At 40.6% G+C, this 26,423-nt stretch overlaps 1 protein-coding gene across 1 annotated transcript in view; it reads right to left on the minus strand.

The window, feature by feature from the left end:
- The window catches only part of LOC108576670, a 27,043-nt gene extending 3,017 nt beyond the window's left edge, over positions 1 to 24,026 (minus strand). Inside the window, exons 1-2 of the mRNA XM_017939712.1 lie at positions 23,906 to 24,026; positions 1,698 to 1,833 (exon numbers count right to left, since the gene is read on the minus strand). Of these exons, the coding sequence (XP_017795201.1) occupies positions 1,698 to 1,833; positions 23,906 to 24,026 (257 nt within the window). The remainder of the gene's footprint in view (positions 1 to 1,697; positions 1,834 to 23,905) is intronic.
- Positions 24,027 to 26,423: the final 2,397 nt, after the last annotated feature.

Raw genomic sequence — 26,423 nt, forward strand, 5'->3', positions numbered from 1 at the left:
AGTGTTGGTATGAATGAAATATTATTAAAATTACTAGAGCACGTGAACATTTTTCCATAAATATTTTAGGTGCAAATTTTTTATCGACAGCTATACTAGAATTATTATGCTTTTCTTTTAGAATTAATTAGTCTGGATTACCAAAAATGTAGATCCTGATACACAAGTTCACTATTCGTCTCGCACATTAAAAGAACCGAGTGCGAAACGCGTGGAAAAGCTGCCAAGCAATGATCGACAATAGAGAAGACAGATTAGATCCTTCGTTCTTCTACATACTTTTAATAAAAAAAAAATAAAATTGCACGCGTGAAGTCAGACGAGGCAAATTCGAGGCAAATTGACCTGTTAACTGAGGAGGACGAGTTAACACGTCATTGGTTCACAAATACTTAGAACAGAATAGTTTATTTATCGAGGGATTGTTAAATGTTAATTGTACTATTATGCCTATGTCGAATACGAAACACGTCGTATTCACATTTCCAAGAACCAGAACGAAGCAACTGGTTATAATTTTTACTCGTTCTTAATTAAAAACTAGAGAGATTCGGTTTCTGTTTGAGAGGTGAACCCAGGTAACAGGTTAAAAGGCGGGCACCGACGAACTTTTGAGAGAGGAATAGAATTCCGCTCGTGCCCGTAACATAGCGGCTCGTGTCTAAATCACGCGCAGATATTATAGAATGCAGGCTGTGTAAAAGCCGCGAAAACGCCGCTCGCGAACCTACACTTCGCCCCTAATTCCGTATTCACCTGGCGGACACCTCTTACGCGAGTCATTAATAATAATTAAGACAGTTTGACAGACGCGATAAATAATGGCGTAACGTCGAGGCGCGCGCGGGAGATATACGGTCTCCTGTGCTCGCTGATTGAAAATTGAAATTCAGCCGTGCAAAATATGTCACTGGCGTGTCGATAAATTTGCGTCCAAGCTTGAACGATGCCAAGGTATTTCGTCGATCGTGTTATTACATCGTATAACGTAAGTGGTACATAGTAGATATTATACTCGTGTGACAGAAAATATTGGGTCATCCTTGTGGGTTCGTGTCGGATTTTCTCATTCGGATCGATGTTTCCCACGAACCCTTAAACTTCATGGAGAAAAAACACGCGAGTGTCTTCTCGTTTCACAACTTTTTTCTATGTTTCTGGCAAGACCATTGTGTCGTTGCTATAGAATTTCCTTGGATTTTTCGCTGGCGGTGCGAATCTATGGGATGACCTAATATTCAGGGTAAATTGGGGAGTGATGGACCACCTAATTTTTTGAAATACCTGTTAGATTTCACGACCGTTACTATACATCAGTTCTATATGTTACTTTCAGCTAGAAGTTTATTTAATTGCATTGCATTTACATAAGATGTAAATTTTTTATCCTTTTAATTTAACTTTGCACGATTTATTGAGTTTCACTGCACAGTATACGACACATGTTTTATTAAGTTTTACTAGCTTTTACTAAGTTTCTTTTTTTTTAATTTTTTGTACGTTTTGGTTCAACTAACGCACAGTGTATGGGATAGTTGGACCATTGTTATAATTTTTATACGCTTATTTTTGAAAAAAGTATTACAATTTATTCAATTAATTACAGACGAAATTCTGCCTTTGAAAAAAAGGTGGTCCGTCACTCTCAAATTTACCCTGTAGATATATACAGAGAAAGAAAAGCAAGGCACACTTACCAGCGAGAGATATGTCCTCTGAAAGGATGTTCCCTGGTCTTACGAGAGGAGAAGGATAAAGTCAGGTTGTTGGCGGCAGCAAGCCGCGGGCACAGGACTGCGGTCAGCCAAACCACCTGCAACAGAGAAGAAGAAACTGCATTGAATTGCTAATTTATTAGTGTTTTACGCGGAAACGTACAGTGAAAGTGGTTGAAGTTTGCTTAAAAAAATTAGCGGCAATCGAAGGAACAGGTATTAATGTTTGGAACACTTTCGATACCGATCTGCGTATAGTATGCAAATGAACCGTAACTAAATAAGGATAAAATCGTGAATTGTATTGCTTTCCACTCCTATGCACCTGCTTAAATTTTTAATACACCTTCTACAATAGGTGCGCAAATTATTAGAGTCACCGTGCGAAAAACATATTTTTAATAAAATCATAATACGCTGGATAATTTTTAATTAAAAATTGTCCACTAAAAATACAATTAAAGATTTAAACTCAGTTCACGTAATTATAAAAATTACAGTTTAAAAGTAAGAATAACGTCAGTTTGGTAACGCCACCAAATTACCGTCTTAATTATTTCCCCGTAATTTATGCAGGCTCCGATAATTGGACCACCCACTGTATCTCGAATTTAATTTTGATTATTTTATTAAACACGCTGTTACCCATTAGGAAATCATCCGAGTTACATGTATTTAATTTAGAAGTGGACCATTGGGCAACGATTATTCGAGAAAGCAAATAACCAGTAGTTCCCCCGAAAAACACCGGGCGAGACTGAATTAAACAGCTGATAGCGGCGAACACGAATCGCGCGTTCGGATCTCTAATTCCCGGCGACAAGATATATTCCGCAATTAAGCCGAAAGTATGGAAGGAGAAAGGCGGAGAAAAGGGAGAAGCGAAGTTGAACGACGCCGCGAGGCCTGTTTTGCATAAAAATTATAAGCCGAATTAATGTTTTCACCTCGGTAAACGCTTGCCCCGTGCTCTTGTGCACCGCACTTGGCGCTCTCGACCGATCCGTGACTAACACAGTGGTTTATTGCACGTTAATACCGATCCGGTACCACCGGTACTTTCACACGAGAGATGCTCCTCTCTTACGACACGGGGGGAACCGCCGAAGGAACGCTGTCATCTCGTCGTACAAAAATTTATTCCTAGCGTGAACAAAGATCTCCGCCGAAGTTACGATTAATTTCACAAATTCATATTCGTTCTACCTTCCCAAAGAAAGATATCTCTTCACCGATATTTCATCATTTCAACGCATCGTCAACCACCGAACAGAATACCAAATTAAAACATTAACGAGCTACAAAGGAACCTCCCAGCAAATTCACGATCGTCAAGTTTATCTGATCCCTCGATCGATCTTCCTCAATCCACAGGTCCCAGTCCAGAACCATATATTTCTACGATCCTCTTGCTGAACGCGCGACGAAAACAGCAGCCAATTAGAATTTCAACAGAGTCGTCTCTCCCTTGTATATCTATAAAGGAAGCAGCGTGGAACGTTCTAAGATCTAGAATAGCGAGAGAGCCTCGGTTCCACGGAGATTTATAGAAATGGGACAATAAAAGATAGCCGGCTAGGTTCTCTGTCGCTTAATTAAGCCATCGTTCTCCTCAGGGTTGACTGGTTAACTAACTGGCGCCTCTCGTACGAGGAACTCGCCATCTCGCGATGCCCGTTTCGTATCGAGCGGATATTCACACACAAACTCGGACCACACACCGAGTTCTTGGATCCTTATCGGTTCTCTGTTGCCTCATCGAGCCGACGCGCCGCGTCGGCCTCCTCTCTCGTTGGCAGCGCGATTTTAATCGATCCTCCTTATACGAACCGCGTCATACACGCGGCATTACGGCCACGACCACGACGACTTAATGATATTTATCGCTGATTGCCTGGTCGCGCTGAAATACGGGGAATAATCGTCGTCGTCGAAGAGGGAACACGTTCGCCAACGAACACCTTGGATTTTCGTGTAGGAGTAGGAATCTGAGATACAGCGCAAGCTGGTAGGAGTTACGGGGAAGCTTGGCTTGATTTATCCAACGATTCGTAAGTTCGGCAAACTTGGCCAAATACCTGTGACCAAGGATTCCATGTAATTTTCTCGTGTCGCGTTATGACGACCGTTGCACGAACGTTTGAACCTTTAGCTCGCGGTACGAGCGCTCGTTATACCGTTTTGCGAGTATTAACGAACGATATTGCGTTTACGAAAGACAAATGTGCCGCACGGGAGTGTTAAGTTACGTTTGGTAGGTTCGAACACGTCTCGGAGATTGGTAATTGGGTATGATGAAGCTTCCCCGGGGGGATTTATGGATTGAGTATATTGCAAATTAGCGTTCGTGTAATGTTGACACTTCGCAGATAGGGAATTATGGATTTCTTACGGCTGTTTCCTTGTTATAAGTTGTTCGGTGTAACTGTGTTCTCTGGCTGGTGGTTCGGCTGGAGTGTGTTTGTTGATCGTCGTTCTCTGTTTTCTATTCCAACGTCTAAATTCGTGCAAAGTGCGAGTTACCCGACTCATATAGTAAGTAAAGGCTAAAACCATCCTTCCCCCACTAAATACTCTAAATATACGCGGAAAACTGCACTCTTAGGTACTTGGCGACAGTGGGCAATCGTCACCTCGCCATAGAAGTTTGTTAAATGGGAACTTTAAATTCTGTCGCAGTCGTCGAGTTCAAAATTCTTTTCAACAATTCGAGAAATCAGTGAAATAATGAAAAATTTTTGTATAATTATTGTGCATCGTCATTTCTGCATTGAAAAATTTTTGCAGCTATAAATCAATACTTATCCAAAGCTTACATTTTCGACGCGATGCTCGATCAGAAGCAGAAGCACTTCCATCGCATAAACCTCTCTGTAACCAGCGAAGCCAACCAGAAATATATTTTGCACATACATACACTGCAGGCTAAAAGTTTTAGACGACCTGCCAATTTACATCAATATTAAATCTGCTATACTAATTCTTCGTAAATTTGAAATTGACGTTGTAGCGATTTCGATTTAATTTAAGAAACAAAAAATTCTCAAAATTGCTAAAATTTTTTGGAAATTTCTGCGCAACCGTCAATGCACAGTGATCCCAATTTTTATAAATTTAAAGTTAACATTGTGTAGATCAATGATAATTTACTTCGTTTCAATTTAATTTGAGTACTAAAAAATTTGTTAAAAAATTGTTGAAATTGTTAAAATTTTTGTGCAACCTTCGATGCACAGTGATCGGAATTTTTATAAATTTGAAGTTAACATTGTGCAGATCAATAGCAATTTACTTCGCTTCGATGTGATTTGAGAAATAAAAAATTCTCAAAATTGTTTCTAAAATGGTCTCAAAAGCGATTCCGAACTTTTGGCAGACAGTGTATATCGCGACGCACCCTGAAAAATTTACGTAAACACCGTACCCGTTCCAGAATAAAAAGCAGCATTCGTTTTGGCTCGTGAAACACATTGGCACCGCAACATTGCTGTGGGCACCGTAACTTTGTCAAATCGTATATAATCCTGCGAACGTATCGAGTCAACGACGCGTTTAAAGAGCCCATCGCGATCGTCGGTGTATGTACAGTTGGGTTAGAGGCGAGCCACGGTCCGAAACGCGCTAATTAGCGTCTCGAATTCGTTGCGGTGCCCGTCTCTTCCGCCTGATAATGAAATGCCCAGTCAGCCGGTATGCGAAGCGTATTTTCGAAAGTCGAAATTAGCCGGTGTCGCTCGTTGGCACCGGCGCGGTACACACGCGATCGTCGCGAGATATTTCGACGAGAGCACGTCTTCTCCCTCGTCGCTTTCGCCTCGAACGCGTGTCTGTCCGACGATAATCACGCGCTACGTCTCGCAATTTTCGCTCAAACTGCTAGGAGAGCACGACTCTCTCTCTGCCTCGGTGATCGCTATCAATTTACTTTTCACGATCAAGATTTAATAGCTTAATTGAACGATTAATTTCAAGCTTAGGTTTCCCGTGGCTTTTAAATTGTAAAGTGATTTCACGCGGTAATAGGGGATTCGATTAACCCTTTGACTGCAACAGGTATCTGTGGAAAGGTTGCTTACACACGTTGCATAAGCAAACATAATTGTTTATTTGTACTATGTAGTCGAAAGTGTTTTTCATAGTGAGAAAAGAAATTTGCAGATGAATTAGTCGAGGATTGATCTCATGGAAAATTTAAGTGTCCTAAATTGTTTTTTTGGAACCTTAGGTTTCATGTGTTACGTTTGACATAGAGCGTGATATTAGGTATTTTTGAGTATTTAACATTTTTCTACATTTTTTCGAAATATATTAAATATTTTTAAGTATTTAAAATTTTTCTAAATTTTTCTAGATTATTTTCTTAACCACTCTTTTTTATTAAATCCCTGTATTTTTAATTTTGTCAATATATTCGTGTTAAAAATATTTTTGAGACCTAGTGACTCAACTTTACATAGGAACCTGCATATAATTCCACATGGCAATCTAACTTAGCAAGTGTTTTGCTTCGAAGCAGCCTAAAAAATAAAAAAATTTGTGAATACCCAAATCTGGCTGACATGACAGTGAAAATGTTAAGACGATCGGTGCGTGAAACGTAAAAAGGGTGCTGAAGTATGGCATTCGGATTGCAAACTCGTTCTCTGATCATACGTGTGCGAAGGGACACGATTTCTGTTGGAAGAAAAAATACAAGCTGATCGGCCATAAGTCACAGTGAACGGGGAGGTTGAATGTAACCGGTAGTCTTTACGTGCGGGACGCGAGATTTTCGGCAGGGGGATTTATTGGACGCGTACTTTTAAATTAACACCGGGTTATGGTGGGTGATATTGGGGCTTCGATGAGCCGTCGCCATAAACTCGCGACGTCTTCTCGTTAACCCTCTGTTGTGCTCGGAAGGTGGAGTAGTGGGTTTGTTAAGATTGTTAAGACAGGCTTCCGTGTTTAATATTAGGTATTTCATAAGCAGTTGATTTTTTTGTCGGCTATAAAGAAGAATCTTCTAAAGAAGAAATGCAATTAATACTGTTTTTCGTTTTTCATCTTTTAAGTGAAGTTAGAATGTCTTATGTGGTTTGTGGGGCTCTGGAGACACTCTAATTTTCAGTTTCAAATTAGAAAACTTCATTTCTTTTCAGATATTCTAAAATATTTTATAGAAAAATTAACCCGTGCTTCGTAAACGTATTTTTGGTACCTTTAACCCTTTCGTGACGAGTGGAACGCAATGTCCCACTTGAGTAGACGAACAAAAGTCGAAAAATTTCGAAAAAGGACAATTCGGTCGCGAAAGGGTTAAACCGTAAGCGCAGATCATTTATGTTCAACACGTCTTTAAAAAAATCTGAAAAAATTCATATAGCTTCTTTAATAATTCCAAACAAGATTCCAGTACCCAAGAATTTTTTTTTAAGAAGCACTACTTATTACTTTCCCAGAAGTCAATACCTACGGATCTAGCCTAGACAAAATCGATCCACGCAGTTAATCTAAGAAGGACAGTGAAACCACTTGTCATTTCCTGAAATAATATCACGACCACCATGGTCACTCGTAGTAGACGAAATGGAAAAGAATTCAAGTAGCCAGAAACTGGATCGAATCCGGCATCCCGTGCAAAACCAGACCGCGCGAGTCGTGCAAGTTTCGATACAAGCCTCGATATGTACATATATGTACACCAGCGCAGGATGGCCCGATAGCATTGAAAGAGGTAACGCTCTCCTATCGAAAAGACTCGACATATCGACACGCTTCTTTATGTCTGTTCACGCGTGTGCACCCGCGGAGAGACACGCGTGGGATCCGTCCTCTTTGTGCTCTGGGCTACCAGGCCAAAATCACGATCGGTAGGTACAAGCGCTCACCCAGTCACCGGGATTATCTCTCCGGACGCGAGTTTATGCGCTCGCAGTTTCGGGTATATACACACCGTACGAACGGAGGGTGTGTCAACGCGGCGTTTTCACGCGAAACTTATGCCGCACGAAGTGGTACTCGTCCATGGTGAGAGAAATCGCGACAGAATACGTCGTGACTCGTGCTTAACGGCCCATTAGCTTGGACTGCGTTCAACGAGTCGATGCTGATTTAAGGTAATCCGATATGGTGTGTAACACGGTGCGTGATAAAGGGGTAATTGAATGTAAATTCTAGGCGCAGACAATTTTATCGCGATGCGAAAAACATCGAGAATTTTTGTAGGAATTATTAGAGCACGTTTTATCGCTGCTGGGAGAGGTGGGAGAATTTTGGAGCTAGAGCGGTTAACCCTAATGCGGTCTCCGGGTCTTTTCTGACCCGTAGCCTTGTTATTGCTTTTAATCATTTTTCCTGTTATCAAGTTTACGTTCTCTCAACGTTGTGTTAAAAGTTTATCGTCTAGGTTCATACGAAGCGCTGGTAACGATAAAGTCCGGGTCAAAATTGACCCAAGGGGTGCCAGGAATCGGGTCATTTTTGACCCAGAGACTTCGAGCCAACAGTCGTATGGAAGAACGCACTAGGGTTAAAATAGCGAGAGGATATAAACCGTATGACATCATTCTGTCACTAGACAAAGAATGAATTCTTTATCAACGAGAGATTAGCTGTTTTCTGGGTGTAACTTGGGCTGGATTAAGTCCGACTGTCGATTAAACACAGACTCTAAGGTACAGAAGATTTGATTTACAGTGCAATCTTGTAAACTATCAAAAAGTACACATCGCACTAGCTGAAGACTAATCTAAAAATCACAAATCGTAAAAATCTATTCGAAGAAAGAACTTGAAACCCTGAGAACCAAAGAACTACCGCCCGTTTACCAAACTCTTTGTTGTCCCTTAGGATAATACCTCCGACACGTGTCTCCGTCTAAACAAACACATCTGTGGTACAAGCCCGACAACAAATCCGCCAACAAGCCCTGAAACACCAAGATCAACCGAGATACTTACGCTTTCCGCGATCCGGAAACCATAGAACGTTCCCCAAGGTATAACACGTCTATCTCAGCCAATCGAGTTGCACGAAGCTCTCTCGGCCTCTATCAACCATCGAAATGGCTACCGCCCACAATTTTTGCTCTTCGACATATCCTTGGCATGGTTGGCACACGGTGGAACGCGTGCAGCCGCAGAACGACGAATTTCCAGGTCACGGAATGGAATTCCGGATGACGGATCGCCGGCCGATATCGGCCACGATTATCATACAATGTGATACGTTCGTCGATCGACGGATAGCGTAACGCGGCGTACAGCAATATTTCCGATTTTACTGCGCGCCGTCCTGAACCGGAGGCGGTGGTTACGAGCAACGGACATTCTCTGCCACCATTGGTCGTGATTCTTTTTAACCGTCCACCGAGCCGTGCCGCGATTGGATAGACGTACCGGTAATAATTTATAGGTCTCCACGAGCCTCTGGGTTTCTCGCGGCTGCTGAAACTGTGCCGTTATATGGCAAATAACCGTACACACATATATACACACATGTAGTCGGTTGTCTTTCTCGATACACACGGCTGCTGCTGCGCTGGCCTATCGTAATAAGCCTGTCGTATCGTAATAAGGCGGCGGTGATTTGAATACATCGCGTTTGTACGTCTACGACGTATAACGCAGTCCGCGACGAAAGGCTCTTTCGAAATGTGCATAAAAATTTTACGCAATACACGCCGTCCCTGTTTCGCTCTTTTTTTTTTTTTTTCCTTCTTTCATTTTGTCGGGGAACGACACGCGTGGAACGTGAGAAAATCAGAGGCGCGCCTAATTGGCGTCGCTACCAGGATACGGTGTCTCGACGATCCACGGCCCATTGTTAATTTCATTATCTCTGTTAACCGTCTGATTTATTGCTGGAGCGATACGTCAGTTTTTTTTCTCTTTTTTTCTCCCACTCTCTAACTTTCCGTTTTATGTATATCGATTTTTATGTATTGTCTTCTTAGGGCGGAATGGAATTAGATTGGCGTTGTTCTCGGAGGTTCTTTTCTTTTACCTGAGGTGCTACCAGTTTTTTTTTTTTAAGGATTATCTGCTGGTTCTTTAGATATACAGATTTTCGGGTTTCTGTGTTTGGGTTAGATAACCTTAACAGGTGTTAACCGCCAGATACGACGGTTCAATATTTAACGTGAGTGCAGCAAGGTTGGAGGTGAAGATTGAAATTCGGAGTCACTGGGTTTTTTGATTTTTTTTCTTATGCATGAAAAGTGAATTTATTTAATACGAATGTAGCAAGGTTGGAGGAGAAAAATGAAATTTAGGGTGCAATGAATGACTAGGTCTCTCGACTTTTTTTCTTATGGCTAATAAATGAATTAATTCTAACATCTAACGCGAGTGCAGCAAGGTTGGAGGTGAAATTTACATTGAAATTTAGGGTGCAATGAGTCACTGGGTTTTTCGAATTTTTCTTACGGATAAAAAGTGAATTGATAATATTCGACGTGAGTGCAGCAAGGTTGAAGGTGAAAATTGAAAATTAGGGTGCAACGAGTCGCTTGTTACGAATAGCAAGTGAATTAATTTTAGCTTATTAAATGTATATTAACTATGAAAGATTAATTAACTTCATGGTAAGATAAATAGTGATAGGACTTCACGTTGCCTATGGCGCCTGATAGCGTGGTAATGATAAAGCAACAGGTGCAACGTAATTTTATATGCAAGAACCGGAAAAGTACCGATAAGTACGATTCGATTAATCAAATTGACAAGATCTATTTCAAAGTTCACCAGATAATGAACATTTTCCTTTTTCACACTATCTGATCTAACGGTAGAGGTTTGGAATATTGGACAACTTTCAAACCCCTCGAGTATACCAATCCACTTTGTAGCACTTTCGACGTATATTTAACACACTTTCAACACTGTAAACAAACAGATTTAAGATGTAATAGAAGTTAACCCTTTAACCTATAACAACGAGTCAGACTCGTGGCAGAGATTCTGCTCCTAATGTGACAAAAATGGTAATATTAGTAAGAAAAATTAATTATAATCCCAACTGTCCTTTTAATTTGTACGACTGGGTATTGCCAAATCTAATTAATCTGTAACAGATTAGCTTCTGTTACCTGATACAGTACTAAAACATTAAATGGCCGACGCTTATATGCACAGTCAGAAAAGAAATCATAGGTTAAGGGGTGAATTGCGGAAAATTCACAAACTCGTCGACTTATTGTAAACTTAATATTATAAATATAACAGCACTCCTAGAGTATAGCAATCAAGTTTGCAGCGTTTCCAACACCTATTTAAAACACTTCCAAATCTAGGAAAAATGCACTTAATATGTAATAAAACTTAATTGCAAAAATATTACAAATAAAATCATCAACCTATTGTAAACTTAATATTATAAATATAATAGCACTCAAGTTTTCAGCATTTTCAACACTCGCTTAAAACACTTTCAAATCAACGAGAAAATCCACCTAAGACGTGATAGAACTTAACTGCAAAAAAAATCCATAAAATCCTTGACCAATTGGATAATTAATATTCCCCATAAACAACAGATTATTACATAACGCCTGTACAATGATGTAACCCGTGAGAGAATACGAAGGTACGAACGTTGTTCTTAATCGTAACATTTATCCATGCGCATAATCGCGATCGATAGAGCAATAGTGAATCGAGCAATCGAAATGTCAGTAGCAGAACTTCTCATTAACCTTTGACCAAACGACGACCACGCGCGATGAGCTGTCGACAGCAGTTCTACCTGTCTCTCTGTGGCCTGGTGTGTTCCTATCCGCAACCGCAACATTTCACGCAAAAAAAGACCAAGTCGTCAATTATGCGTATAATGCGTTGAGCGGAGGGACTTTCTCCCGTTTCAGGCCCGTGCATACATTAACGTAAAATCGCTGGCTCGTTACACCGGGTAAGTAAAAACGAAGGTGCAAATTAACGGTAGTAAAAGCGTACGTGCACGCACACACCGGGAACCAATTAGCGTAATTAGAGCCGTAAATTTGTGCGTAAAGCGTGGCGGGATCGTAAATTCGCAACACTGTCCAGTAGGATCCGATAGAATTTCGACTTGTTTTGATAAATCCTTCAACGAGACACCGTTAATTGGCCACGTTGGCTTTCATTCAAACGTTTTCCTCTACCCATTGACGAATCGAAAGAAACTTAACCCTTTGGACACCTTTGTCGAGTGTGACACGACGTCAGTTTTATTCACAGGTATGAATGAAGTAATTTTTAAATCAATATTTTTTTTACCTGGATGAGCAATAGGTACACATATGTATATACGACCCTTAATACTATTTTCAATGTAGTTAATAGAAAAATAATTGTTCAAATTGGTTCCTATCAACCGAATGTCTTTCGAGGTGCATTTCAAACAGAATTCTTAAAATTAGAAAAAAAATTTGCAGTTCAAAGAGGGTTAAACGGGATAGAAGAAATACCCTGGGGAGTGCAATTGATCGTGCAACTTGAACTTGAACAGAGAGAATCGTTTATTGGTTGAACGACGCGATTGGCCAATTGTTAAAGGTTTGGTGGAGTCAGGAGCATAACGAGCGTTGAATTATAAACGCAGTGAGACTTTCGAGTGAAGTGTATCCTTCCATCTTGACGTGTTTCGTCGTGTAATCGTCAACAGTGGTCTCTAGAGGAGAAACCGGCGGCGGAATTCGTTCGACGGGCCCCCCAGTCTGTTTGCTCAACGTCAATGCAACGCTCGTATTATTAGCATACTCTTTGTGCATCCACCAAGAGCAAAAGCACTTGCGGCTTATTGCGGAGCGTCGAAGGTTTCAACAGCGGACTTTCGCCATTTGCTGTGTCTCTGCTTTTATCAAGGATGGTTGACTGTTCTCTGGAGTACAGATAGTTGCATGTTCTTTTTCAATATTCGCGTAAGGAATACGGGAGAAATAGGTTTCAACCATATGTAGACAAACGCAGAAAATTAAAATTATCGCAATGAAAAGAATCGTTGCTTTAACAGTAGAACGACTGACCGGGTCAAAATTGACCCATTAGCAACTTTGTAGAAAAGTAAATGTTCGATATTGGTAAATATCACCGTTTGTAACTTTTCAACTTTATTTTCTGCGTGTATACTTCTATTTTTATGGATATGAATCTAATTTTTTAATTCAGTCTTGGTTACATAAAAATTCAATTTTGGAAGTTACTAATGGGTCACTTTTGACCCAGACAGTTCTAGGGTTGACTTTCAGGCAACCAAAAAGGTGTCACTTTGGAAAGTATAAGAAATATCTATTTTAAAGATATTAATGCATATTTTAAAAATATTTATAAAATCATTGCTTGAAGAATATATTTATTACATTTTTACTTACTTTTTAACGACACCCTGCGTTATTTTCTGACGTTAATGACAACTGGTGCACAGTACACCTATTCTAGCAAATATAGAAACAAAAATAATGTGAACATTACATTTGGACGTTATTCGTCTTACAACTGAAGCAAAAAAGAATTCACGTATCGTTTGAAACATCGTTTTGGAACACCCAGACTCGAGACAGCTACCATACTACACGTTTCGCTGCAATTCACGTTAAACTAGCAGCCGAGACGAAAATTGGAGGGTCTAGCAGTATCGTGGGCCTATGATTTTCTCCCATGGGGAAGCAAACACGGGTTGGAGCGCATGACAAACGGTAACTATCGAGAGGCTTGTTAGAGATAGAGCAACGAGCAACGAAAGGTCCTCGACGGTGAACGCTACCGGATGGCTTGCGCGTTGCACGAGGCCCCTGCGGCCTGTTTAGACAGCGAACGCTTCGCCGTCTCTTATGATTGACATGTATAAATATTTGGTTAGTCGCCTCACCGTATTTCTTCGTACGTGAATCGTGCGTGCGTGCGTGCACGCGTAAATCCTGGCGGCATTCGTATCCTGAATACATTTACCACACCGAGGTCCTCTCTCTTCACCAACGAACCGAACGAACGAGCAAGCGAGGACCACGTGAGACCACGCCAGGACTCTCACTCTTATCCTCTTCGACGAATTAACGATTCTTGCGCCACGCGTGAAACCCACGCATATGCGCCTGGGAACCATTTTTTTATCATTTTCTTTTTTTCGGCTTGTGTCTCGTTGAATTCGTGGTTAGAGGGGATCGAATGTGAATCAGGGGTTCTGAGAGTCGAGGGTGCTTTTATCTGTCAACGATCACGGTATTTCTAACGTTTCTTTCCGAGGGAGAGATTTTACATATCATAAATAAACAAGAGTACGTTGTTCGTAGGTTATAAATATGAAAATGTGCAGTTAGCGGTGTGTCGAGCAAATTGCACAGACACACGATTAAATTCTTTCGTTTTATCGATAGTTTAAGTGAATAATAATGGAAATTCGTTTGCATATATTTAATTAATGTATTCGTGAAATTTATCGAATTTTTACAGAGAAATGCCGAGTGTATCGGTAAGAACCAAGTCAATGGTAACTTTTGCCTTGGAATGAAATTCCTACTCGTTCCTGTAACGTGTGTAGAAACAGACAGTTACGTAAACTAGTATTTCGTATTCACGTGCGATAGCGTAAAAATGATTGGTTCATGGCTCATTCATAAAATATGGTAATGAAGTCGTGGTAGGTTTCCACGAAAATTTGTAAATTTTACATTTTTACCCATATTTTCTTTCGCTTTAATTCAATTATCGTTGAAATATTTCGAGGGAAGCAGATGATTTTTCGACAGTGAAGGGTAATTCGTTCGCGAATTCGTATTGGAAGAAAGTTTCATACCAAAAGCTCCTTAGAAGGATAACGTTGCCAGAGGCGAAATCCACCCACGACACACTAAATCACCGGAAGGAAGGAACAAAGCAAGCACCGAGTCCACGAGAGTGGACCAACCCCCTCTTTTATATTCCCAACTACGATTCGTAATATATTATTTGAAAATTGTTTTAAATTACAGGCTCGATCGCCACGATCCGTCCCGACGATAATAGAAGAAGGCACCCATTCACCAATATCTCCTTTGCGTTTACGAAACGAACGTGAGGTCTTCCTCTCTGTGCTGTGCAGAGATGAAAATATGGCTAGCGAAAAAAATGATTTTTAACGATTTTTCGATATTATTACGTCGACCAATAATCTACGATTGTGTTAGAGAAGGTGGATCTATGGGAATATGATACAATCAGACCTGCATTTCTTCCGCGAGACTTTTTTCCAGCTCCGCACAGTGCTTCGATTGCACCGTCTCTCCCCGTCTCTCCCTGTCTCTTCCGACTCGCAATTTTATATAATCCGATATGTCGATGTTATCGCGAAGGAATAATGACAGTACGAGTGCCCTATTTCTACGATTATGTTAGAAAACGTGGATCTATGGGAATGTGCCATAATCAGACCCATAATGCTTCCTCTCCCTGCGCTAGCCAACATCTAATTTCTGCACAGTACCTATCTATACCCTCCGAATTTCCATAAAAAAGAATAAAATCAGAAGAGCGATAAGAAAATGAATTTTCGTGTTAAAACACTTGCCGATGAAAAATCGACAGACCAATTTTCCCATTTTCTCCACAACCATTAATCAACGTCGATACGGTCACGAGTCTCCTAGTCACTTTCGCCATCGCGAAAATTTCGCCGAAGATAAAGACCGAGATAATCGTTTAGTCTCGTAGCTTCCCACGATTTGACAATAGACGAACAATGAATCGATCGTGATCGTGATCACGAGTCACAAGGAGCTCGCGTGGGTGGATGATTCAGCTCAGGAAGACAGGTCGGTTGCTTTGTAATCGATACAGAACGTCGACGCACGATTCCCAATAGGATCGAGTGGTATTTCAATCGCGCACGCTTCGAGAACCCCTGAAAGATGATCCTCCCTCTTATTTTTCTTCTTTCTTTTTTTTTTTTATCTCAACAGGTAGTACATTCGATCGACCGCAAGGTATTCTCTTGGTTTCATCGGTGTTCTCTCGCGAGCCACTTAAGCGGCGCGATATTCAAAGTATCATTATCGGGAGACACGCGATCATTTAGCCGTGAATTTATTCGCGATCGATCGATTAATTAGCCGATCACTGTCATTAGCAGGGCAAATTATACGCCGGCGAAACGAAGAAATTACACGATGTGTTTAATCGCGACTTAATTCGCCGTATAACGATCGAAGTTGACGCGTGCCGTGATTTTTTCGTGTTCTTTTTGCGGTGCAAAGTCACCGTGTGTGATCGACGAACTTATTTCGCCTTATCTCTCCAGGCTAGGCGAATTTTCAAACCAGTATCCAGGGAAATGCGTCACTATTTCGTTGGATGTAGTGGTTGAACGGTGTCGCGGTTTGTCCTTTATCGAAACTCGCATGAAAGTTTCGCGTTAAATGTAACACGACGACACTTTACATTTGTAATCTTCCGATGTCACAGCTGATCGATTTTTTCCTCGCAATTCGATCCATTGTCTTGTGACACGTATTGTCACTTCAAGGTGCATACACGAGCTGAGTTTCGATATATGTAAGAGAGTAATAATTCTTTTGTGTTTCACACACAGTATCGTTCGACATTTGTAGGCGACAGGCCAAAATAACTTAATAAATTTCAAGATACAAATTGGACGTGAGTCGGCACGACGAAATTCATCACTGCTAACCTCCATTCTTAACGACAAGAATGGCGGGAAGAGCATTAACATTGCCTTTCATTAACATTAACATCAAATATTCAAACGTTGAATATGAATGAATACAATTCAACGAATTGTATTCATTCATATACTCTTCGATCTTTCTCTCTATTATAAATAGCTTTACTTTAATTTTCCACCTTGGCTCTCGTCCACGTAACTCTGCAATCTTGTTCCAATATTAAAATAACACCGCTGAAACATCAAAAGCGCTCTAATAGAAACGTCCATCATTTCTTACCATAGCACACGTCATCCCTGGCAACAAATTAACACACCTGGCTGGGTAAGTACTGTTACACCACGCATCGAAATCTCCGGCGTACGGGATTAACTCCCATTCACCAACCTCTAATTCCAGCGCGAAAAGAAAAGGGAAGAAAAAAGACAAGAAACGAAGAAAAATCTCACCAGCTACCTTGTACCACGAGCCCACGCTTAACGACTCTTATCACCAGGACGCCAATAAGAAGCTCCGTGTTTACTCGTCCCGCTTCGAGCGAAGTCCCCGCGAACAGACTTTTAACCACGGAGGCGAGCAAAATAATCCTGATTCCGGATAATGATACGCGAGGGGCGACCGCGACGAATGAAATATAGCGTTTTCGCGCAATTTATCGCGCGATCACCTAGGGAATCGGCTGGTTTTTTCTCCACCTCTCCGCTCGGGTCTCGTAGAATGTTAGTCTGCAAGGAGAGAGAAAGAGAGGGGAAGAGACAGCGAGAGGGAGAGAGAGAGACGGAGAGAGGGAGAAAAAGAGAGGAGATAGAGACAGAGAGAAAGAGAAAGAGACAGAGAGAAAGAGAAAGAGAGAGAGAGAGAGTGTGGCGAAGTGCAGAACCGAACAGGGGGATGCACAGAGTGCGCGATATAACGGTAGCCATGGGATACACACGCAAGCGGACAGGCTGTCGTCTGACGGCGCGTTAAGAGAATTATTTATTGGAAGCATTGGCGCCGGCAGAACGATTAGCATACTAATGTCGCCGACGATTTTCCCCGCCGTCTCTCTCTCTCGTCGCGTCGCTCGCGATCGGCGACCCGATCCCGTGCTAATCTGCCATTATTAAATTATTCGCGTTACGGTGCGGCGGTGTGTCGGGGCCGCCGCCGCGGCACACCGACGATTATCATTTATCAATATCACGGGACAGCATCGCGGCCACGGCATTAATCGGCCAGGGATATTCGTACGTCAGCACGTAATGTTGTGCAGATAAAACTGGTATGCGATATCGCGTGGTTTAATATAGGGATACCACCTATCCGAACGAGCGAAACTCGTGCAGAGAGTGCTCTCGGTGTTAGAGGACAAGCTTCCGGTCAGAAATTGATCCGAGGAAACTGGATAACGTTGGCCGGCGTAGCGGTACCAGATTATTCGAGGTGCGAAAGAGGAAACTCTAAACCCAATTGGCTCTCGGGAGATACCGCGATTAGAAGGGTAATGGGATTCGTTACGTTTCTTCGGGAATTTAATGCGGTTCACTTCGTAATAAGATATACGATTACGATCGTACCAAGTTCAGGTCTGTCGTAACTGATGGTAGATTGGGATAATGATGGTTTCATTATTGGCAAGTTTCCTGGTAGCTTTGTAGCTGGAAGAGGTTCCAGAGATTATGGATGTGGAACAGTGTTTAATTAATATGCTCGCTGTGAAAGGAGTATCAGTGCAATGTTAACGTAATCAAATTTTGCAGGATTCATTTTCTACATTCAGATAACACTGTTAATTTCATTATTTTTATTGCAGTTCAAGCTGTCTTGAGTCGTATATGGTAAGTGAATTTAATCGTTCAAAAAAATGACAAAGTTTTGATATTTAAACAACACTGTCGATTTAATTATGTTGATTACAATTCAAACTGTCTTGAATCATATATGGTAAGTTAACTTAATCGTTCAGTAAAATGACAAATTTTGCAGGAGTCGTTTTGTACATTTAAATGACACTGTTAAGTAAATTATTATGATTGAAGTTCAAACTATCACATATGGTAAGTTAACTTAATCGTTAGAGAAAAAAAATGACAAATTATCCAGCCTTTCCTAAGATACATTCTTTACGTTTAAATGACACTGTTAATTAAATTATTCTCATAATAATTCAAACTGTCCTGAATATAACGTAGTTCAGTGGATCGTGAACCTGTTAATTATGCGAAACAGAACCAGGTTGATAGAAAAAAGTTTAATATTCTAACTGTTTGTGTCAAAGAAACTATCTTACACAGATCGTAATAATACTTGGAAAGGTCGATACGTTTTTAATGATCCGTTTCACAAGAAAGAGAACACATCGACGACCAAAAAACACGTCAACTCGGTAAACCATTTAAATCACCACCCACGTGGATATATCATACATAGCAAGGCGAAAACTCGCGCGCACCTAAACACGGCTAACTTCCGCATACCTCGCTACAATTACCACGAGAAAACACGAATACAAAGACAAATTCACAGCGGTAGGTGATAAATTAAGTTTCTTCGAAAGCTCGTAATCACGGCTCGAATGCAGATGGAATCTCGAACTCTGATGAGAAGTAATTTACAACGAGGATTAAGATGGAATCTTTCCATTGTTCTTAGCACAGCCGTGACTGCAATCTTTTTCTCTCCGCGAGTTCGATCGTATTAACCCTCCGCGAGCGAACATATTTTCTGTCACTTCGCAGATCTAATTTTTTTTTTATTGTTCCGGACGTTAAATGAATTCGAAAAAATTCTGGGATACTAGTCGAAGTATCTGTTACATCGTACAATTGCTCGTTAACTCAAATTTGTCAAACTGTTTTCGATAAAAATTCTTCTCGAAGGAACGCAAGAGTGAAATTTGCCCTGGGTCATTAATGACCCAGGTTGCAAACGAAGGGTTAAAAGTGATTCCACCCCGAAGACACTGACAATTACCCAATAATTTTGCCACAGAGCTAACTTGCAAGGGTAGTGAGAATAAAAATCACGAACAGGGTAGAGACTTCTATTTTCGGTTGCTACGGTAGAAGAAATGCCAGGACGGCGCCACAATTCGCTACATTGTAGCTGGCAACGTGATCAATATTATGATCTACGCGTCGAGACTTGCGAATCGCCTTGGAAATCTCGCGGTGAAAGGCTGGATTATTAATTTGCACCGACGGTAATCGATCTTCGCCGGAAAAATCAATGCGTTCCCGATATTCTCGCAACGCCGCCGAACGAATAACCGTGTCGTGAAAAACGCGGCTTACGAACCTCGAGTTCAGTCTAACGTGTCCTGACCACGAGAAATACTATCCCTCGTAATCTCGCTAAAATCTCTGAACGGAATACGAAAGAAAAGAAAAATCCAGCGAATTATATCGCACAGGTGCGAGAGACATTGTAGATTCCTGCTCGACGGGGGTGAATAACTCCGATGTCCAACCTATGGTTCACAATGGTTTAACGTATGCATGTGGGTCGATAGATGGTATCGAAGTCGGGTGTTTGCTTTCAATTTTCAATTCCTTGGTTAGATTGTTTCTATTATTCGTAAGTTATTCGAGCTTTGTTTTTTAAGGTAATTTGTTACAGAGCCAAGGATATGTGACACAGAAAGGAGTGCAACAATATTGAATTCCTTTATTTATTTATACGAGATAGGTTTTATTGTTACTATCAGTCGTAATTTATCTAAGCTTTATTTTTTAACCTCTTAACGTTCATACCAGTGTCTTACACGTGCACAACTAATTTTTTAAAATTATTTTCCTTCAATTTCTATACTGTATTATTCTTTCTATTATCTCATTAAAAAAGTGAGTTACAGCATTATGAATAACGGAAAATTAATTTTTATACGCCTAGGAAAAATAATAAAAAAAGAATTTATCTTATTTGAGAAGATTTCAGAGGTTTAATTGATCTTACTCTAATTTGAGAAAAATGTGAGCTTTAAAGGGTTAAGCTAATTCGTTATAACACCAAGGACACCTGACGAGTGCAACAAAGTGGAGAGTGATTTACAACGCGGTAACTTCATATTGCTTCATTTATCTCCTACGCCGGATTATTTCGTAACGCTCATAAAAGAAGCATTCAAAGAAATAAAAAAGATCCTGGACGGAAGGACGGATGGAAAGACCGCGTGGGCTAGAAATTTTCGTCATTATAAATCTAACCGTCGTTTAAGCTTGACCACAGGGATCATGTCCGAAAATGGCAATAAAATATGCCGAAGACGCCCAACGGTGAGCTGTGAAGGAGCACAAGACGGGCGAGGCCGAAGGAAAAAGGACGAACTGAAGAAAAAAGAAAACGAAGGTGAAACGTGATTGTAAATTTGTCAACTTCGTGGAGAGGAATCTTGAAATCCACGCGGTTGTAAGATAAACTTCAGCCGTGCAATTCTTGTGGGCTGCACGTCGCAGAAAGCACGTGAGAATAGTATGGTAATTACACCCACTCTCTCTATGGCCGATGATTTAAATCCGGATAGTTATCATGGTTATCGTTTGCGTTGGTATTCGCACGAGACACCAACACGTGTGCAGGATTACTTATTGTCGCAATAAGCTAGATTTATGCGTGCGTTATTTTAGCCCCTGCCGCTCGAACAAACGTAACATTGTTTTCCCAACGAAATATGAAACATTCGTGGAATATATGCAGGAAGCTACGGTGAAAAAAGGTGATACCGGGGAAGTTTCTGAGTGAAGTTCGAAAATACTTGGTTTTAGCACTGGAACAACCAGAATTGAATACAGTATGTTTTCCCTTCTGGTATAGTTAGGTATACCAGAGAAAATTGGAACGATTATTGGAAAATAAATTGGAATATATAATTATTTCTTTATTTCAACAAAAGTCATCGTACACTTGGACAAACTTGATACTTTTTGCACACTTGATAATTTTTGCAGTTCAATGTGAGAAATCTGAAAACCGTCATTTTGACGAGTTTGATTGTTCCAGTGTTAAATATAAAAGTTACGAATTATAAGAAAATATGTACTCTAAGATATATTAAGTATTTCATAATAATTAACGATATTGTAAATTTAACCCTTTCGTTATCAATGGGATGCATATGTGACGCACTCGAGTACTCGAACAAAAATTGATCTGAATTTAGGGTCCATTATGGACAAGATGATTGATAGATAAATAACAAATTCTTTGAAAAAATAATATAGTCGTGAAGGGGTTAAAGTGAGAAACCTGAAATCCGTCATTTTGGGGGTTTTGGTTGTTCTAGTGTTAAATATAAAAGGTGCGAATAATATACCAAGTGGTATACTTTTTAGCATACCAAGTGTTTAATAACAATTTTACCAGATTTTCGAATTCATTTATTATACTAAGGATAGGAATAGAAAATTTGCAATGGTTTGCGATAGTAAACTTGAATAGGGAAACTTACCGCGACGAGGGTGCTGAGAGCTTCAATTCGCATAGTAGCTGGCCAGGCCAGCGGGGAGGCCGTAGGTTGCAAGCTGTTGGACCGATCACGTGTGTCGATCCTCGATTATTGGCCGACGATTTTTCGCATTCGATTTCACTCGATCCGAAGCGTGTCTGGCAGGCGATCCGATTCTCCCGGTTCTACGTCGATTTCTCGCGATCCGTTGCACCGATCCGGTGACATGGCTCCTGCGCCGATCTGTCGACAAAATATCTCTCGTTTCACCACCCCGTTTCTTCCTCACATTTCCTTAATTAACTACATTTGACACTTCCGTTAATTACTCGCTTACAACTAATTAACATTTAATTAATATCTACTCCACGGTGAACAATAAATTTCGATTTAATTGTAACAGCGGAAAAAAAGATGAAAATATTCATCTTTGCATTTGCATATTTTACAGAAGAAACGATACCTTGTGTGTTATCGACACGCTTGAATCCACACGGGAAACTTAATTTTAGTTAATTATAATTTACAGCTCCCGGAAGAATTTCACGTAAAGATCACACTTGCTTCGCCGTGTTGTGAAATAAAACGAAAATAATCGATATTATATTGCCGTCAATTATTCGACAGGATTTTGCATCGATGACTGTATAAACGGCGTTTCACGAAGATAGCAGTATACCGGTTAATATCAGGGAGGAGACGACACGATCGCGGCGGCACGTTGCGCTAGACTGGATCGATCTTTAAGATTTGCCGATAAAAGTAACGAGGCCAGAGTTAAACGCCGGCGTTTCGGTTAAAAAAAAAGAGAGAGAGAGAAAAAGTGACTACCACGTTTCGTCACACGGACGAGCACGATAACGTTGCGAACCAAGATATCTTATCTTGACGTGTTTCCGATAGATACCAATTACGTGCGTGTCTGACATGCACTGACCTACCGAAGTGATGCGTTCACCTCCGAGAGTGGTAAGTGTAGCAAGTGTAGCTCTTATATTTCTGCTTTATTTGTACCAATAAATATTTCGAAGAAAATCCAGTTATAATCCACGTGTATTTATTTATTAACGATACATATATATTCTGAATTATATATCGTTTAATTGGAACGACAGAATTAAATGGTAAAGTCATTGATGGTTTTAACTCGTCTTTAATATGTCATCTCTCGTACAGAAAATAAACCTTTGCATACTTTATAGTGAAAACTGAGAAAAAATTGCTTCATTTTCGGGTTTGCAAATTATGAATACAGTAATATCCCTCACACTGTCGTTCTGGTCGAAACCGAAAGGCGTCCGTTTGGGTAGAGGAGTTGTTGCCGAACGAAGGCAAGGACAACGAATAAACGATAAGGATGAGACGAGGGTCGAGACAACCGAGCGATTTTTAAATGGCGTTTACCGTTTATACGATTTTAATGGTATTTATATTTACAGTTATTTATAGTATATTACAGTATTTGTTATATATTATTATTTATACTACACATTATATTAGACCCTCCCGTATACATATAAATTACAAATATAAATTTTTTTTTCCAACGTTGACGGTCACCCATCCTTAACATTAGTCGCGAGGAATGCAGCTTGACTTGGAAAGCTACCGAAGAGTCACCCTACCCGCTCCCCAGTTCTCCCAGGATAAAAAAAACTACATTTTTATATTATTTAAATTTAGAATAATTATAGTAAATTTACCACAGTCGTACGATCGAACAAAAAACCAGAATAAATTCAATTATTTCGACGAACCAGTTTTGCATGTTATTCAATGAAGAACAGTATCGTGTACAGGACAACCGACAATTTAAAATCTACGAGCATTATCAATCACACTCACTCTTCCCCTTACAATTTCTATCTGACTCTCCATCTGATTAGGCTATTATAGTCTTAACTAAGTGCACACATTGCACGTCTTTGCACCTTACCACATCTTCCAAATTGCCATAACTTTCTATTTCCCAATATCATACTATTGAAATTTTCATTCGGACCAACGTTAAACAGACCAGCAAGTTTGCCAAGCAAACAGAAATTGAAAACGAAGCGATCGTAGTGTTCATTAGTAATTAATTACGAATTAATTACGAAGAAGTAGAAAACGAAGGAGAAAAGCTGCCTATTTTACGATCGTGATACTTACCCGACCACGATTTCTTCGGTCCCGATTGACAAGCGTATAGCATGGCGGTATCACACTGGTCAGTAACGCCGCCGCTCCCAGTATCATTCGTTATATGAGTTAATGACTCTGGAGAAATCATCGATTGGTCCGTCCTGAAGCCGCGACGCCTCTCACACCGTGTAAACACGCCTTCTCACGTAATGTAATGGACGAGAGAGATACATTTCGAGCGGTAAAACGGAGTGGTAAGCGTCGAAAGGGAACGATAGAACGTGGAACGATTTTCTATGGTTTCTTCGGCGCACCGGTATTCCGAACGCGTTCCTGAACACTTGTCAGCCTCGTGTTGTAGATACTCGTGTTCGCTTCTCCCCTCTTCTGCAACATCGTTCGCGAATAATATGCGTTTCGAGTAGCGCTTCTTTTTTTCTCTTAATTTTTTTGCTCGATTTTCACCGTGAAGAAATAACGATGCAGATCTATTAATTGCGGAAGTAAGGAAGAGTAAAATATTTCTGATGAGAAAAGGAAGATTTATGGTGTCCTATTACACGATCCCGCGGAACCAGTTTGATTCTGTGACAAAAAGTCAAACGCGCTCGAGAGTCGCAGAAACGAGGTAAAAAAAAAAAAAAAGGAGCGACAAACTGTACAATAAAATATTGTATACCTGAATATCGGTGAAACCTGTTGCTGACTATCGAGGCAAATTATTAATTCATAATTTATTAAGCGACGGTATTAGCGAGTCAATAGTATCCATAAGATGATTACTAAATCTGTTTCACATAAATTATCGGATTAGGAAGAATCTGGAGCGTATAAATCATGAAATTTCTGGTCGGCTTATTTTAGAACGTAATTACAATAATTGCAGCCTGTCAAAGCATAATCGAATTTTGAATTTGACGTTTTTCATGCGGTTCTTTTTTCTTTTTTTTTTTGCGAACCTGTCCGATTGGCAAAGCGTCGAATGAGACCGTGAACAGGGGAAAGGTTGGTTTCCATGGTTGTTCAAATATCATCGTGAACACGAAACGGACTCGGCTAGAATGCACAGGCTGCTTTGCATCGTAACTGCGCGTCGTGTTTTCTTCGCCCGGTCGTAAAGCTTATTCCATGCAAATCACCATCGATCTGATTGCATCTACTTTTAAACGGCGATCCGTGAACCTCCTCGTCGCGGATGCTATCGGTTGCGCAACAGTGGCGCAACCGATTGATCAATAATTAAAAAGAAGTGACTCAGAGACGCGATACTTTCAATTTTTTTCTTAACCCTTGTGTCAGTAATCACAATGGTCGTTTACTTCATCGTTTAAATTCAGTAGTTTTCTGGTAAGAAAATTCTAAACTTAAAAACAACGATCTGGCCGGATATCAACCCTTTAAACTTTAACAACGTGGCAGACTCGTGGCAGAGATTTTGGTCACGATGTGAGAAAAATAATTGTATCAGTAAGAAAAGTTAAATCTAATCCTATCTTTCGTTTTAATTCATAAGACTAAAGAATAGTAAACTTAATTAATCTGTAACAGATCAGCGTTCGTTACCTAACACAGTACTGAAACGCTAAATGGCTGACGCTTAGATACATAATCAAAAAAGAGATCACAAGTCGAGGTGTTAAAATCTTTTACCGAGAAGATCAAATAATTAAGCGAGGAAATGTGCAAAATACGCACCCGAGACAATTTTCATTGTTTTCAAGAAATGTTTTAAGTGAGAAAGTGTTCAAAATGGTACCCAGGTACCAGGTTATCGACACAAATAATTAAGCGAGGAAATGTGCAAAATACGTACCCGAGACAATTTTCATTATTTTCAAGAAATGTTTTAAGTGAGAAAGTGTTCAAAATGGTACCCAGGTACCAGGTTACCGACATAAAGGTTCAACATTAGACAATTTTCGTTATCTTAAAAATATTCTAATTTCTTCTTTTTCAACGCATCGTCAACGGTACGTTGTCGCAAGCACACAGTCTCTATCCACTACAAATCTGGACACGTGTACAACCACCTACCGATCACAGTACACCGGTAAACGGGTTAATCCCCGGCCAGGTAGTGTCCAATCCACGAACACGTGTTCCAACGATTTGGTGAGTCAGGATCGCGCAAGCAAGAAGGTGTTCTCGCAAGGTGTTCGCGCGGCGACGTGTCGCAAAGGAACGCACGGGGACGGCGATGTGTATCGCGTAAATAAGCGACGACAGAGAGTATACGCGAATAAGTGATACGTGTAATTGGAGGAAGCGAGAAGAGTAGCGTCGCAAAGAGACCCTCTCCCGTTACGGCAACGAACCGATTATCGTCACAGGAAAAACCTCGATAAGGGATTCCGACATGTCTGTCGCCGAATGTGTCTGAGAGCGTTATCGACGAAAATTCCTAGCGGCAGCTACCACGGCCAACAATCCGCCTGACTCACCCGTTTCAACGATACGCGGGTTTCCAGCGTCGTCGAGATAATCCAAAATTATACTCTTAATCCGCTTACGTTTACGCGGCAGCCGCGCTTTTATCGATCCGACG

The sequence above is a fragment of the Habropoda laboriosa genome, unplaced genomic scaffold (genome assembly GCF_001263275.1).
Source record: "Habropoda laboriosa isolate 0110345459 unplaced genomic scaffold, ASM126327v1 scaffold434, whole genome shotgun sequence".
Classification (NCBI taxonomy): Eukaryota; Metazoa; Arthropoda; class Insecta; order Hymenoptera; family Apidae; genus Habropoda; species Habropoda laboriosa.